This window comes from Psittacula echo (genome assembly GCF_963264785.1).
Source record: "Psittacula echo genome assembly, chromosome: 5".
In the NCBI taxonomy this organism is placed as follows: Eukaryota; Metazoa; Chordata; class Aves; order Psittaciformes; family Psittacidae; genus Psittacula; species Psittacula echo.
The window spans coordinates 63,181,281-63,198,584 of NC_137739.1; the positions used below are offsets into that span (position 1 = coordinate 63,181,281).

Consider the following 17,304-nt stretch of genomic DNA (forward strand, 5'->3'; position numbering starts at 1 on the left):
TAATATATAATACCTTGGATAGCAGGATGCATAGTTGTAATGACATTTGAACAGATTAACCTTCTGTTAATTTACTTATTTTCCTTAAACTGCTGAAACTCCAGGTGGATCAAAATGCATGTAAGGTAAAGTAAGTTTAGGTTTCATTTCATATTTTTGTGACTAGTTCAAAGTTTAGTTTCAAGTATACATCTTTATGCTAAGTGGAATTCACATATTGAATTCCCTGTAATCTAATACGTTATTTATGAGTCTTAATTATACTGGTAGTCTGGGGGTGTTTTATTCATTGTATTTAAGAAGCCTTAAACTCTAGGTTTGGACTCCCATTTGAGTACAGTGTAAAAACTTTTTTAAGCCTTAAGGAAAGTATGTTTTAAAACGGTTTAATGATAACACAAATGGTCAAATAATGGAACCGTAAATATTATCCCATACACAAAAGTGTATTTATTACTTTTTTATTTACATCTGTTAATAACAGGTGGGCAGTTTGTTGGTTCCTTTAGCATGAACCAGGGAACTGAGAATTATAATATAGTACAATATTATGACAATTCTGCCTGTTTACTGACTTGATCAGCAGTGTGTTAATTCCCTATTAAATAGTACTTTGGCTAAAATCAGACAGCCATTGTCTCTATACTAATATTTTTTGCTGAACTGGATATAAAGGTCTGTCCAAAAGGAGAGTTCATTAGCATAATAAACTGGATGATCTTAAGGTCCTTTCCAACTCTAACTATTCTATGATTCTATAAATTCTTCTGTTCCTCCTGTTGGTCGACATGGCTTGAGACCTGCATATTGGGGAAAAAAAAAACCAATCTGTTTTTAATGGTTGACTGGTTTCTTTGCTGAATAAGTTGGCCTGCTGCAGAGCCAACATCTGTGACCTTTAATGTCCTTGTCCAGCAGAGATTGCTGGTGCACATTTCCAGTGGAATAAAACTTCAAAAATCTAATTTCGATAGCCAGTGTTAGTCAAGACAATTCCCAAAAGGTGAGATAATACTTCTGTGTAGGTTCTTGCTTACCAGCATCAATTAGGACTTAGTTTTCTTAACATGGGATTTCTTTCTTTCTTTAAAGCAAAAAACCAAAAGCATCACCAACAGAAAAACACCAGAAAACCCCCTCACCCTCTGAGGAACCATGCTAACTACTTCACGCCAGCTACTGCTAGAGTGTGTGAACAGAATAATTTTTTTTTTCCTTGAAATCAGGTTGACATAACCTGCTTGCTTTTGACCAGATACCAGGACAGATGACTCTTCAATCCACTATGGATTTTCTAGACCTTGTAACATTTGTGGTATAGTCTAAGGTAGAAGAATATATGGTCCTTCTTCCAAGGGTGTATTTTGCACTTCAAGAATGACTGGAAAGAGGGTCTTTCTTAAGCATGATGTCTCCCTTCCCAGACTACATGTTTGGGAGCACACGATACTAGGTTTTTTTTTTCCCAGAGAGACAATGATTTGGGCTAGTTAAGAATGGCTGGACACTTAGATATACAGAGGAAGAAAGGAAGAACATTGAATTCTAGTTAAAATTTTATATATTTTCAGCTGTGATGGGAAGCTCAATGTGATGGCTGAGTGTTTTAAAAATAAGCTCCAAATTCCAAACTCTGCTAGAAAATGCTTTCTGTAAAGATAATTTACCATTGATCAGTAGCATCTTGCCTCTGAAAGCCAGTATCTTCTAGCACATGCTGAATTTCTTTTTGGCATGCTTAATGTCCAATTTGGAAAAGAAAAATGCAGTCTGGCATCCGCCCTTTGAGAAGACAGTGACCTCTTATGTAGAGTATTTATGGCATTTTGGCTGTACTGATCTTTTAATCTCAACATGTCTTAAAACACCTACTCTTCAATTCCTTTGGGGTGAGCCACCATAATACTTTCTTAAAACAGTGTTGTTTGGTGTTCTGAAGTTATGCTATTTCATAGCTAGGAGACAATATTTCTAGCTTCTGCATAAATAAATTCTTAAAATGTAGGAGTCTCTTGCACTTTCAGCTTGTACATAGCTAATTGAGCCATGATGTGTATTATATGTTGAACATAGGCATGGTTGTTCTGGAGTCTCAGTCATTTTCTACTGTTGGTATCTGGCTAATAGCATAGATGTCTGCTATATTGAAAGTTAACATTTTGTTTCCTGTATCATGACTCAAGTTTCCACAGACATATAAGTAAATGAAACCCAGTCCACAGTGGAGGTTGTGGGTTTTTTGATTCCCTCTCCCTTCACCTGTGCCCCGTATGGTACATGAATGGTTTGTGTGTGTGTGGTTTTTTATAGTAGTTCTAGCAAAACAAGAAGCTAGCCTTCCCATGTGTGGAAGGAAATATTTGCAGCTCTTGATGAAATCATTTAGGACAAGGACCCCATCTTTCCTTTAGTCCTGAAGAGTTGCTGGGAAATACTAGGATCAAGCTAAATTGGAAAAATATGGATCTTAGTGACTTGTGGCCCCTTCTAATGTTCAGCTTCAGATGTGCAGGTGCTGCTTTTGTCAGGTGAATGCTGCCTGATTTCTGCTTCTGTGTAGTTCAAGTGCATCAAGATTAAGAAACCACTTTTTATAAATAATCTTGGAAACAAGATAAACGTGTTTTGCTTTTGTGCAGCATGTATTGGATATCTGTTTTTGACAAGCATTTAAAATGTTTTCTAGTACAAATGGGAGGAATGCATTATCTCTGATTATAAAAGCAGTACACTGCTGAAATAGTCCTCCTTAATTTTGGTCAGAATGAACAAAAGTGTCTGTGTTTATTCCTGCCTAATGCATCACAAATCTGCTGACATGCTAACCTTGGAGTCTTGGCTGGCGGTAATCAGGCCTGTGCACTGGCAGGAAAGATGTACCTAATGCACTCCATCAGTGCAGTTTGCATATGGAAGTTCTCACAGGGGAGCTGCCCTGTGCCAGCTGAGGGTTACCTGCCCACTGCAGTTATTGTATGTAATTATCGAACCAATCTGTTCAGCCCAGCAGGGTTTAGATGGTAATCATGAAGCAACACTTTGGAAACGAAGGATGTAATGCACTCTCCCCTTCTCTCATGAGCTATGTGAAGTTGTAGCCACTTTTAAAGCTGTTTCAGTAAAGCTCTAGTCTCACACAATTAAAAAAAAAAAAAAAGAAAGAAAATAGTAAGGGTAAACTCTTCCAGCATTCATCTATGTTGGATACGGATACAGGTCAACTCATCCTTTGCAAAAAAATCATGTGGCTTTAAAAAAATAATCTTTCCATAACTACCTTAAGAATATTTTGCAATAGTGAGATTAATTGTAATACACAGATAATAACAGTTCTATCCATTTAGAGGTTTGAAGATAATGTACCTTGAATAGAGTTCATATTTCCCAAATACCTCTCTTTGGAACAGAACCCATAGCTGCTATCAGAAAAAAATAATAATGTACTGTCAGTGTGTGTTAGCTACTTTTAAGCTGTGCAAAGCCTTAAGAAGCAAAGATCCAGATAAACTTGAATTTAATGAAGTGTAATTGCTTTTTAAAAAAAGCAACAGTTGTTCCGTGTAAATAAAAAAAATAGGTTTTGATCATAAAAACTTGTGTTTTCATACATTCAAATTTCAACTCCTAATGTGATCTGCAGATGGGGAACTGAACTTTTAAATATTTTGTTGCCTAGTACTAGTATTGCATTAATATATGAATACATTTTCTCTACAACTGGAGACATTTTATCATGTGAAGAATAATGCTTAAAATTAGGGAATACCTTGCAAGGGTGAGATATTTTCTACTTTGTATGGTCTCTTCTGCTCTTGAGTTCAGTTGTGGTTTTGTTTTTTTTTTTTTTTAAGAAAAAGAGAAAGGCAGCAGAAAAAAAGGCAGCAGCTGCAGCCAGTGAGGACACTGAAGCAGAAATGGAAGTTACAGGAAGCCCAGAAAAAAAGAAACCTACTGCTTCTAGTAAGTCAAAAGGTTGTTTCCACAGTCACATGTACTGATGTGGCAGGTTAACCCTGGTAAGGACCAAACTCCCACGCAACCACTCACTCCCCTTCTCAATGGGACAGAAGGAGAAAATAGAATGAGCAAACTAATGGTATGTTTTGGGGAAATAGAGGATCTTATGGGGAGATTGTTTACCATTTACTGTTGTGTGCAAAACAGATTCAAGTAATTGCAAAGATATTTTTCCTAAGGAACTTTTAATTCAGACTTTTCGGTAAAAGACCAGACGTTGTCTGTGGTCAAGTAGTCTAAAAATAATAAAGCGGTATCACTGAAATCTATCCTGAAATAAACCTGCTTGTTTAAATAAGGTTTGATGGAGTATGGCAGGATGGGAAAATATAACATTTCAAAGACAGTGATATTACTGGTAAGTTATAGATTTATGCTACTATATTTACTCAAACAGGGTAGTATGAAGTCCAAGTAATTAAGCTAATGTTATTCTAGGAGGTAACACTGCTATGTTCATTTCCAGCTATTTAAGTTACAGAATTCTGATCATTAAAATTGGTGATTATTTGTCTCACTGGAATGCTGTTTGAATTGTTGACTTAAACTCATGAATTTTCTGGTCTGTTTTGTCTGTAAAAGGGTTAATTAGAGGATGCTTTCTTTCAAGGAAATAAAATTACTTGATATGATGCTGATGTTTATTCATAGTTTTAGCATTTCAGATTTCATTTAAGACCTTATAACAGAATATTTGATACAGCTGAGTATTTTCTGGTTGTGATTTGATACACTTGAGCAGAATGTACTTTAATTTTATATTACATGTTATAGCTCTTTTTTTCTGGGATTCTAAATTAAAATTCTCATAGATGGAGATGAAAAACGAACTCAAGGAATTGCAGTCCAAGTGGTAGCATTGGTTTTTTGTAAATGCTAAGGTTTTTCAGACTAAGTATAGGTATCTGGGAGACTATATGTATATTCAACAGCCAGTGGTTAAAATGAGCTAGAGAATGAATTTAAACCTTCTCTTGTAAATTCTATAGAGTTTCAGGCAAAATGGTTCTAATTTCACCTTTTTATACTATCAATTTTAATGAACACTAAGTGAGGGGAGTGTATCAAGTGATTTCAGGTGAAAAGTGAAACATGTTCTTACTAATTTGGTTCTCTCCAAATTTGGAATTAAAAACTTTACCACTTATTACATGATTCATTAATCTATGTTGAAGGAAAGGGTGACTGTTTCATAATCTTATGATTTTTGATGTTTTTGATAAACTGAGAAAAACTCGATATTTAGAAATACTTAAAACTGCATTTCCAATTCTGACTAATTTTATTTACCATAGACTTGTTTCTTCATATATGATTAGTCCTGTAACTAAAACAATATCCTGAAATATACTGTCCAGTAAAATGGGTATTTTTCTTGATACCTGTTAATTGTAGAAATCAAAATTTAGGCATATAGAAACATTTTAAAAGTTCCTGAAGTGCTATTTTATTGGTTTCTGAAGGGGAGAAATATGGCTGGATGGGTTACTCTTCAGGTGTTTAAACGACATCTCATGAGTATTTGGACTTAAAGCAGTGACATGAAGAATCTTGTTTACCTCTTCCTGTTCAGTTAAACAGCATTAACCACATCTGACTATGCAGTTTGTTTAGTCTTGCCTAAAAAATTAGTTGTCCCAAAAAGTTCCTGATCCTCTGTGCAACAGTTTGAGTACAGCAGGATGCACAGGGGCTACAGGGACTCCACCAGTAATTAAGTCAACTGCTGCAGAGGCTTTGGAGCCCCCAGGCTTAGTGGAGGAGGAATAAAGAATGGTGCTGACAAAGGATGGGCATCTTGAAATTCTTGCTGCTTCCCCTGGTTGTTCTCAGTATAGAGCAGCCACTTCAGATGAATTCATTAAAGGACATCTCTTTCAATCATGTCAGACATCAGTGCTTCTGGAGCTGTCAAGCAAGAGTGATAGACTCTTCTTTTTAGAAAGAGGATTTCAGAAAGCCCTCAAGAAACAAGCTGTGTTGTACTTCCAAAATAAGATGCACAAAATTGTGTGCAATTCTTAAAATGTTTTTTATTTAAATTAGCTTGTTACCAGTTTCCTGGTTTTTTTTTTTTTTTTTTTTTTTCACCCCTGTGATAACTGGAATCCATATGCTTTTCTGAAAGGCGGAAATTTAAGAGGTATCCTTTTCAAGGTAATATGGATGGTGGTGAAGTATTATATTAGTCAGTGTCTCTCCACCAGGGAAAATGGTATCAGAAATGACGATTTCTATTTTAAATGAAAAGATTTTTTTCACACTTTGTTACAGCTCCATTTTCAGTATTATGTGCCTTCATGTATGATAGTAAAATATACAGGCTTATAAGTGATGATGCTGTTAAGGCAGAATACCAGATTTTGGCATTGTCGTGGTTTAAGTGCAGTCAGTATCCCACGCAGCCTGGTTGCTTACTCCCCCCCCTTTCTCCCCCCCTAGGCTCCTGGAGGGAGGGGGAGGAGAATTGAAAGAATGTAACTCCCACGGATTGAGATAAGAACAGCTCAGTAACTAAGGTATAACACAAATCACTGCTGCTGCCACCAATAATAATAATAAGGGAATAACAAGGGAAGATAATACAATACCAGCCATTGATACCCAGCCTGACCGAGCAGTCAACTAGCCCTTCCGGGTAACTCAGTTACATCCTGGTCATAACGTGCTGTGGTATGGAATACCTCTTCGGTCAGTTTGGGTCAAGTGTCCTGTTTCTGCTTCCTTCCGGCTTCCCCTCCTCCCTGGCAGGGCATGAGACTCAGAGAGTCCTTGGTCAGACTAAACATTTGAGCAGTAACTAAAAACATCGGTGTTATCAGCGCTGTTCCCAGGCTGAAAGTCAAAACCACAGCGCTGCACCAGCTACTAAGAAGGAGAAAAAATGACTGCTACTGCTGAACCCAGGACAGGCATACACTGTATGTATCCACCAATGCTTCTGCATAATATTAATAGGAGTAATATGCTTGGTTTTAATTAGTTTGCATGGAATAGGCAGCTAGTATAGGGAACTTTGGTGGAAATGGCATAAATGCTGGAAAAGTAAGAGTTTTATGGAATTTGTAAATAACCCTAAGTTCAAAGCTACCAGCAGAGATAAAACCCATACCACTGGCAATTTTTTTAAATCTTGGGGTTGATGAAGATTGGGTTCTAGAAATACAGAATTTTTTTACAACAGATTTTGTTTGGTTGGTTTTTTTGTGTGTGTTTTTTTGTTTTTGTTTTTTTTTTTTAATCAGCCCTTTTTATTTTCTGTTGTGAATTTTTTCTAAACAGATTTATTAATCGGGGCAGTATAAAGAGAGAAGACATGGCAATGAAAGTACTGTATTTTTGAATGTCTTTTTTTAATAGACTTCTGCTAGAGGTAGGAATTGTGCATGTCTATTGCTGGATAGCATCTAGCATGGTAAGGCCTTAACTGGGGTCTTTAGGTACTCTTGCAGTATAAAAACCTGTGTGAACATCTCTGATATTAAAACAGTCATACTGATTGATTGAAGGCTTTCCAAAATGGAGGTTTAATAGTATTTCTCAATTAATAGATACTTAGCTTTATGTTTATTTACATTTCATGGCTTTGCATAAATCAGAATCTGAGTTATTGTCTTAGAAATCTTTTTTTTTTTTTTTATTCAAGCAAGATTTATTACTTAATGTTGGATTAAATCTACACTTAGGCTATTTTTATATTTAGGTAATTACTGGCCTTGTCATCAAGCTTTAGCAGAAAACAAATCATGGGTTTTTTTGAGCTTGTTTATGCCGCCATTTGTTACTTGTCTTGCTACTCCACACTAATGCCCACGTTATAAGTAGATTTTTACTTCTTAATTTTACATCCCAGTACAAACATATTTTGAGCAAAACCTGTACCTTACAATAGTTCCTGCTGACTGTTATTCATGTGTTCCTTCTTGTGAAGGATTTGGTAATGACTAGTATCTGTAACAGACTCCAGGAGTAAGTGGATATTTGTCTTAAAATGGTGTATCTGTCTGTGCCTTGTCACAAAAAGATCTGTCCCTTTCTCTGCCATTCCTAGTCTTCCCTTACCTGTCTCGGGAATGTTGCAAATTAAATGTTCTAGTATGAGAGTACATTATCTGGTTTTAGAAGTTAAAATCATATACTTGTATGTTTTATGTAGAAACTAACACGAAGATTCAGGTTTTAGTGCAGAGAAATGTTCAGTTGTCAGAAATGTTGACAGACTCGCTTCTGTGGTTTGCATTGAGTTTATTCAAACACAATATAAAGTGATCTGTCTTTATGGCTGGCCTCAAAATTGTTTGAGGACCTTCAAAAGCTATTTAAATTAGAAGAGGTGTGGTAGGAAGTGATTTTTAAGTATAAAGATCTTTAAATTATGAGTAAAACCATTAAAAATAAATTGGATATAAAACAAATCTATCTTTGTGGTTTTTCCTGAATAATGGTTTTCCTTGACAATTTGCAAGTGTCATTCGCTAAGAAGCACCTTGAACATGTACCGCTTGTAATAATAACACAAAATCAATGTCCAAAATGTAAAGTATGTGAGTGTTGCTGTTTACTCCTGTGTCTGCTTGGACATGGTTTTCTACATTTTTTTCCCTTTATATTTTAAGCTTATTTCTGTACTCTCTTCAGACCCCTTCTAACACTTACACACTTAAAATGTAAATACATTTAAGTTCCTCGTTACACTTCTTTTTATTATTACCGCTACTTTTTATTAGCTTATAAAAAGTATTAATTTAAAACAAAACAAAAAACCTTCTGAAGACAGTTTTCTGTGCAGTAAGCTTTTGTATAATGACTTCATATGTAGAACTAAATCACTTAAGCATAAAAGTGATGTCTACTTTTTTCTTGGTTTGGTTGGTTTTTTTTGTTAGTTTTAATTTTTTTTCCCCTGTGACCTGAAGATATATTGCAGTTTTCTGAACAAGTGTTGCAATTCAAACTCATAAAATTTGCAAGTGAAATTTTTCTACAGGAAATAAAGAAAAATTGTTACTACAGTGACTCAGATTTTTACATGGAACTAACCTTTTTCAAGATTGCAAGTAATATATTTGAGTTAAACTTTGTTGCTCCTGCAAATCACTGTGTGGTTGAAAGGAGAGCTATTTTTAAGCACATGGTGCATGTGACTGCTGATTTATATGTGTATGTGCAACTGTGTTTTGGAATCTCTTCAGTAAAGCAATTTTTGCAAATAGAAATAAATCTGTGAGTTTTATCTGGAACAATTTTATATTAACATTTTTAAAAGCACATTCACAGATTTGATGTTATCTTGGGGAAATACACAGGTATAAAATCATCAAATAGTACATTCTTGTGCCCTGTTTTTCCATATGATAATATGGAAATGTATCAGCTTTATTTGTTGCAGGAAGCGGACAACTTGGAAGAACAGAGTACTTACAGCCAAATCCCATCCTATAACTCTACAAACTAACTTTCTTCTCTCTCATCCCCACCTCACAAACATATTTCCTGGAATTCAAGTCCATATGTAATCATAGAATAGTTCGGGTTGGAAGGGACCTTCTAAGGTCATTATCATGGGTTCAGCTGTACCAGTTATTTTCCTCATTCCTAGTAGGTAGTGCAGTGCTGTGTTTCAGCTGTAGTCTGAGAGCAATGCTGGTAACACACCAGTGTTTTAGTTGTTGCTACTTAGTGCTTACTTTGATCAAGGACTTCCCAGTGTCATGCTTTGCCAGTGAGGAGGGGCACAAGAACCTGTGAGGAAGCAGAGATGGGACACCTGACCCAAACTATCCAAAGGGGCTTAAACCACAACAGTCATCTGTTCCAAGCCCCCTGCAATGAGTAGAGACATCTTGAGCTAGATCAGGTTGCCCAGAACCACATCCAGACTGGCCTTGAATGTCTCCAAGGATGGCGCACCCGCTACCTCTCTGGGCAACTTGTTCCAGTATTTTACCACTCTCATTGTAAAGAATTTTTTCCTTATGTCCAGCCTGAATCTCCCCTCTTTTCGTATAAAACCATTACCCCTCGTCATATTGCACCAGGCCCTGCTAAAAAGTCTGTCCCCAGTTTGCATTCTTCTGGTCTGTCCTTTTTTTCTGAATCATACTTCTTTCTGTACAGAAAAGAGAACAAGCCAACTAACAAAAACTACTGTTTGTTGCCCTTGTAGTTGTTTCAGCAGCCTTTAAAGTACTGGAAAATTGTTGTTTGAGAGGTGTTGCTACAAGATTTTATCAGTGTTCCCTGGCTGAGTTGAGAAAGGGCTTGTCAGAACACTGCATACTCTTCCTTATTCCATCATCTTAAAAGAAAAGTAGCTCTTCCTTTGTACCATATTCAAACTGCCCAGACTGATTTGAGGACCATAGGTAAGTGTGATGCTTAACTGTGATTAAATGCTGCACAGCCTGGCTTCAGTTCCCATTTCATGTTTGCAGCTGGACACAGGTGTCTACACAGCAATGATGATTTAAGTTCCATCCATGTGGAGACTAATCTGAGAACATCTTTTTCAGAAACCCCTTGAGAACTCTCCACCATGTGGTCCAACACTCCAGTTTTAAAGACCTTTGCTTCTTAAGGAGATATACAGCAGTGTGTGTGTATGTAAGAGAGATTATGCACGTGTGTGCACACATTAGATTTATTTATTTTTTTTTTAAGAAAGGAAACCTTTCAAGGTCTGATCAGCTTACTCAACTACATGTGCTGCTTTTGAGGATGAAATATGTTAGCTGTGTTTTTTAATGATGATTACTAGAGGTCTAGTTTAAGAGTTTGCATAGACTAGAATTGCTAATACTCTTCAGCCATTATACAGAGACTGGCATATACTCAGTCTTTGCCAGGTGGAAATATAATATATGCAAGTGATGCAGTTGCTAACATCCAGCATGCCTGCTGCTAGATGTTTTTCACTGACCTGATGCTTGCCTACAGTCTGAAGTCTGTGGTTCTGTTTTCAAATATTCTAGTCTATGATATTCTCTTACTTACAAAACTTATGCATGTTTCTCAAATGATGTATGTAGAATTGGAAAACAAGGTGAGAAGGGAAACTGGGAGGTGATCTACTCTGTACACCAGTCTATGTGTATATTTACAGGCTTATTTACATGAGTGTTTATCTTGATACATACCGTATTTTCTCTTAAAATCTTGATGATTAAGCTTCTAAAACATCCCTGGTCAACACCACTTATAATATTTAACTATCGTTGCTACTAAAAAGGGCTTGATAAAGGAGTATTTTTAGTAGCTAATACGAATTTCCCTTAAGCTTATTAGTTGTCCTATCCACTGCAGACATGAATATTGTTCATTTTATGCAGCAACTTTTTGCAGATTAGATGTATTTTTGCACATCGCATCTCTCATCATTTTTACCTTTCTTCAGTTAAGCTAAAATTAAATGATCATGATTACCATCCCATTTTTCTCAAAACTTTCTTGAACGATAGAGCCCAAAACTATACACAGTGCTGCTGGGTTTCTTTTGTAAAATTGCTTTATAATACTGTTTATGTGAAGGGGATCAGATATCACAATCAACTTGTCTTATAATTTCTCTAGAGCCTGTAGGACTCTTTATGCCTCTGCTGAACTTTGTTCCAGTCTCAAAACAAAGCTGTGCAGTGACACCATCTGGTTTATTTTTGCCTATATAATTCATCCTTATTTAAATTGCTGTTGCAACCTAATTCAGTTTAGTCTGCTTTATAAAAACCCTCTCCTTTGCTTGTAATAGCTTTGTTTGTGTCCTCATTTGGTGTTGCCCACACAGGACTTTTCCTGTTTTCAGAAGCGGAATTGACATTTCTCCCACAAGAAAAGTTCATGGGGTATACGTTATCAGGCTAACTAATTTTGAAAATGCAGAAAGACCTTCAGTTCTGAAATAGCTGCAAACTTTGAAGCTAATCATGGGTTGACAGCAGTTATTCTAAGTTTAACATAATTAACTTAGGTAGTTTAAGAGAATATTACTGCTGCTTAAGTTTGAAATGATGAATAAAAGAACCATGGCAAGGATTTTTTTCCTTTTTTTGTTGTGAATCACTTACAGATTCTTCATGATTATGGTTTGTTTAGAAAAACCTTAAAAAGGACTCATTGATGCAATAAAGATAAAGGAAAAATCAGAGGCAGTGTAGATTTCTTCTCCTTTTTGGCTTTCTAGCATAGGCAACAAGAAATGGGTAAACTCTCACTGAACTAGGAATTAGTAAGCTTTAATTGCTTGTATTGGCCGTGGTGACCATGAAATACTAGATTCCTGAAATACAAACATGCAAATCTGATGAATCAATTTTGGTTTTTTTTTTCCTAACCAAATACCTGTAGTAGTTTCCTACTGAAGGTGATCATTTTCATATTGACAGTCATTCTGATAATAATGCATGAATTTTACCTGTCATTGCAGCATTTGATTATACAGCATATGATTGGAGAAAAAAAAAATCAGTTACCTTAGTCAAAACCTGTGAAGATTAATGAAAGGGAAAAAGATCAGGTTATTGCTTTTTTTTTTTAAGAGAAAAGTGCTAATTTTCTGCTTTCTGTTGCAATCCAAAAATTCCAGAGGAAAATCTCAGAAGGGATGGAGAGGAGTAAACTGGTACAGTTCATGCAGTTGATAGAATAACTTGGCCTACATACCACTGTGGCTGCCCAATTTGAAAATCCAGAAGACTTGTCTTTTGCTAGATTTCACAATTACAGTAGCTGAAATACTTCATGACTTTGAAAATTATACACTACTTCTTGAACATAAACCAGAATTTAGCTGAAAGAAGGAATGATTTGCATAGTTAAGTTACTACTTTATTTTATGGTAACTGCTTGTATAGCTTTTAGCTACCAGTACTTGTAAGGGTACCAGAGTGGATTTGATTTTTAAAAAGCAGTTGGGGGGGGGAGTAGAAAGTGTTGGAGTGAGTATGTTTTGCACGAACAGATCTTCCATTGATAAAGCTACTGTGCTCAATGAGAGACTAACACCAAAACTTTAAAGTGATTTATTAAAGATATATTGTCCAACAAAATCCCTTTATGGTTTTATGTTGAAAGCAGCAAGTGCTTTGGGATAAAAAAAGGAATAAGAGTATTTTTTCACTCTCCATTTCGTTCTCAAGAACAGAAAAATTCTTCAAGGTTAATTTTGATATTTTTAATTTCAAAACAGCATTCTTTAAGCAAATTAGCTTATGTATAATTAAACAAATATGAAAACAAAACTGTTTGCAATAGTTTGTTGTTTTTCTTGATGTGGTTTTGCTGTTGAGTAGACTCAAGACTATTTGGTTTGTTTTACAGTGTTCTCTGCCTCCTTGTTTTCTCCAAAATTCACTCATTGAGCTTGAACAATCAGTGACTCACACTGCTCAAAGACTGTTGTCTTGTGCAAGCAGCTTTTTCCTTATGGACTTCCATGAAACTCAGTTTTACCTCTGTTTCTTTGTCCGTAATATACATTAAGAAGTTGAAAGGAACTGTACAGTTACATATAGTTTTATAATCAATAACTTAAGTAGTTAGGTATACTGACTTTGAGGAGGAAGTTAGGATTAAATAACAATAATTGAAAAAAAAATACCGTGACTAGGAAATGAAAAACTTTTCATTGTTACTGCATTTACGAAAATGGTAGAAATTTTTGTTATATGTAATATATTTTCTTAAAAGTTACTACAGTTGAATGTGAGTGAGTTACAGAAATGAGCTGTGGTGGATTGTTTTTTGGTGTTTTTTTTTTTTTTTTTTTTTTTTTTCTTTTTTTTGTTGTTGTTTTTGTTTTTGTTTTTGTTTTTGTTTTTCCCCTTTTCCCTGCTAATGGGCAGGGAAGCATCAAAGTGCAGGGAGGTTCTAATTGCATTTAAGTATGGTCTCTTTGAATAACGTGTCTGCCAGGTTTGTTAGATGCACTGTTCATTACCTTTGTTAATGAACTAGTCAAATAATAGCTTCAAATCTGTAGATAAGGTTGCACTGATAGCTGAGCTGATTTAACAGCTTGACATCTTCTACCTGTGTTCCTTCCACCTCCTCTTGTATCAGCTCCATTCAGAATGCTCTTAAGATGCTGCAACCCACTAACGCTATGAGAATACTAGGCCAGAAAAAGTTCTTTGCCAGGTTATGGATCTGGATCAGTTTAGGAAAAGGTCCAACGAATACCAAAAAAGGCTTCATACTGGGAGGGATCATAGGATCATACTTTGTACATGGGAAGGAAGGAGGAGCTTAGGTTTTCAAGAGCATCAGATTCTTTATCTCTTGGTGGAGGTGGGGTGTTATATTGGATCAACTGTATGTAATGTAGTGTTTGAGAAGTGAAATTGTACAATGTTTTTCAGGGGAAATTAGTGTCATGGCAAATGATTTTATGGCAAATTTATCTGAGTCTGTGTGAGTGTGTCCCACATACCCCCAATCAAAACTAAATGACTGATTTAATCTGTCCTCTTAAAGACTGCAAACATTTTCTTGTGATCCATTTCTGATATTTTTATAGAAAGGCTTGTCTTTTTTTGTTTGAATTGCAGATGCAGTAGCTACCAGAACCCGGAACATGACCTCACCAAAATCCAAGAAAGGTACAGCAACCAGAAAGAGAGTCCAGAAGTAAATAGATGGAATAATAAATTAAGTTAATCACCTCTGGTCTTTTGTCAGCTACTATAGCACTGGAGACTTTTTCTTTCCCTTTTAAATGATGAATTCTGTAAAAACACGACTACTGTTTGTACCTGGTTTTCAAGCATAAATGTTTTATTAAAATATTTGCATAATTTATGTATAGTTAAATACTAATGCAAAATTTTCCAACTTTGAAGTGAGGATGCATTTTTATTTTTTTTATACAAGAATTTATATCTTAAAGGCAAACTAAAAGTGCTTTTTTTCCTGCTTTATAATGTAGAAATAAAGCCTTACTTAGTTTCCTTATAGGTATTTTAGAAGGAACAGCAGTATTGCATCTTATTTCTTCTGATTTTGAGTAAAGTCTTATTGGAGGTTACTTAGATGTACACTGAAATTGTAGAGACATTTCTTAAGTCTGTCTTGAATTTGATTAAAAAAAGAAAACATAAGACAAAAATCTCATCATTCCATTCTAGTTTGTTATAAAATGCATTTAAACAGTTCTTTGGAGGACAGGTAATGAATTTTTTTGCATGGTATTTCTGTTTATATAACTTTCCAATTATTCAGAGTTTCTCTGGAAAGAAAGAGACCAGAATTTTAGACAGGACCCAGGGCAAAGAGAAGAACCAACAGAAACCCAATGCCCATTCTCAGTGCCCCTCTCAAGTTTTCTTTTTGTATTAGTGAAAAGGCTAGAAAAGTTACAATTATTAATAGCTTTGTAAAGTATCTAGGTCCAATAAAAGCTTGACTTGCTTGTGCTTCTCATAACAAAATAATGATTTACCTTTTTTTAATAGTTGAGAAAGCATGTCATCTTCCAAAACCTTTCTTAAAAGTACTCTCTTGCTCAGTTTTGAGTCTTCAGACTTGTGAGTCAAAAAACGCAGTGTTTAGTATCAGTGAGATACCATTTCTTTTCATTTAAATACTGCAAAATATGCATAATTAGGGCATGAACATCATTCTTGTCAGGAAGAGTGTTTTATGAAGTTTAGCAAACTGAAAGGAATCCATATGAGCCAATGGGTGGTGTATTTGTGTGGATGTCAAGTGCTCTGCTTGCTTGATTGTATAAGGTCTGAGTAGCTACTGACTGAAATACGTATGTTGTAGCATAAAATGTTGAATGAATGATGAGGCCATGTTTTGAAAACAAGGGAATCGGTTGTTTTGAAATAAAACTGGAATATCATATTTAAAAGGTGTCATGCCTCCTCCTTTCTGTTCTGACTGCTGTGCAGACTCATTTTCCCTGGGTATTTGCAAAGTATGTCTGACGACTGTAAGCTTGGCATTCTCTTTGTTTCAGATGTAAAAATAGGACTGCTAAAGCCTCTGTTATATTTAAGACTCTTCAAATCAAACTATCATTTTAATGATTTCATTTAATCATTCTGTTCAAACAGTATGTTGCACTATTCTGAAGAACTGTTGTCAGGAAACCATATTGTATTCTCTTGCTTGTCTTGCATACTCAAAGTTAATGTCATTCTTTTGTACTTCAGTTGTTGGCCATTTTAATTTTTTTAGTAACTTATTTAGTTTCTTTACTTTCCAGGTTTTCAAGGACTTCTTTCTTTTGACACTACCAAAGCCAAATGCAACAAACAGACATTTCCGTGTACTTAAAAAGAATGTTTTAAGGTGCAGATTTCATAAGCCACTCCCTACCTCTTCCCACCCCAAAACTATCCTTTGTACTGACGGGGGTTCTGTGAAGAAAAAGGGTGCTTTCCATTCTAGCTGCATGTTGTTTTGCGTCGTTACTGCACACAGGAGACTCTGCAAAGCTACAGTGTTCATGGGCAAGAATGCCTTTGGCTCGCTGCGGACTGCAGTGATGTTTGAAGTGTGGGACAATCAGGATGATCCAAGTGGATGGCTGTGATAATACCTGCAGTACTGCTGTATGTATTACACACATTCTGTGCTTGCACACACATGTTTGCTATTTTGCAAAACTGATGGGGAAATGCACCACTTTCTAAGAGTCAGAGGGTGTAGTAGAATTTTGTTGACATCCCTATTTGAAAGTAAAGCCCCTAACACAAAAGAAGCAAGCTGCCTTTAGACTGCATTTACTGCTCTTGATGACTCCAGTTGTGTGTAAATATTAGAAAACAGCAGGGTCCTGCATTCCAAGAATCACTTGAGCAGTGCCATGAAGACAAGTGTCCTTACTGGTATTGTAGTCATACTCCCAAGCTCTCCTGCTGTTTCTAATCTGTGCGCACAGCCGTGAAAAAACTGGACTGACATTTACAGGCACAGCAGGGAAACACTTGAGTAGGGAATGTTAAAGACTCTGCTACCTATGTTTCAAAGTGGCCACCATACATGATAAATCTTCACAGGAGAACTAGTCGGCACTTCAGCTGATGGTGTAATGAGGATATTGATAATGAAGCACAGAATGCTTCTTTAGTACTTGAACATTTTGTAGACAGATTGTTTATAATTTGTTCCCCTAATCTAAAATATCTAGAAAGAGAATCAAATTCAGGATTGGGTATAAGATATTTTTTAAATGGTGCCAATTTGATATTTTTAGCGGTAATATTTCCCAGTCACTTAATGTAAAATAATAACCTAATTCCTGCTATCTGTTGCAGCTAGCATTAAGAAGGGGGTCAGTTGCTT

At 35.8% G+C, this 17,304-nt stretch overlaps 1 protein-coding gene across 4 annotated transcripts in view; it reads left to right on the top strand.

Moving 5' to 3' along the window:
- Positions 1–16,308, top strand: part of VRK1 (VRK serine/threonine kinase 1) — a 37,136-nt gene extending 20,828 nt beyond the window's left edge. For 2 of the 4 annotated variants that reach the window (XM_080617503.1, XM_080617504.1), the window contains 3 exons: positions 3,852–3,960; positions 14,559–14,609; positions 16,223–16,308. In XM_080617503.1, coding sequence (XP_080473629.1) covers positions 3,852–3,960; positions 14,559–14,609; positions 16,223–16,293 — 231 coding nt within the window. In that variant the 3' untranslated portion in view covers positions 16,294–16,308. Of the gene's footprint in view, positions 1–3,851; positions 3,973–14,558; positions 15,859–16,222 lie in introns of those variants that run through there. The other 2 variants (XM_080617505.1, XM_080617506.1) reach the window with 2 other exon arrangements.
- Positions 16,309–17,304: the final 996 nt, after the last annotated feature.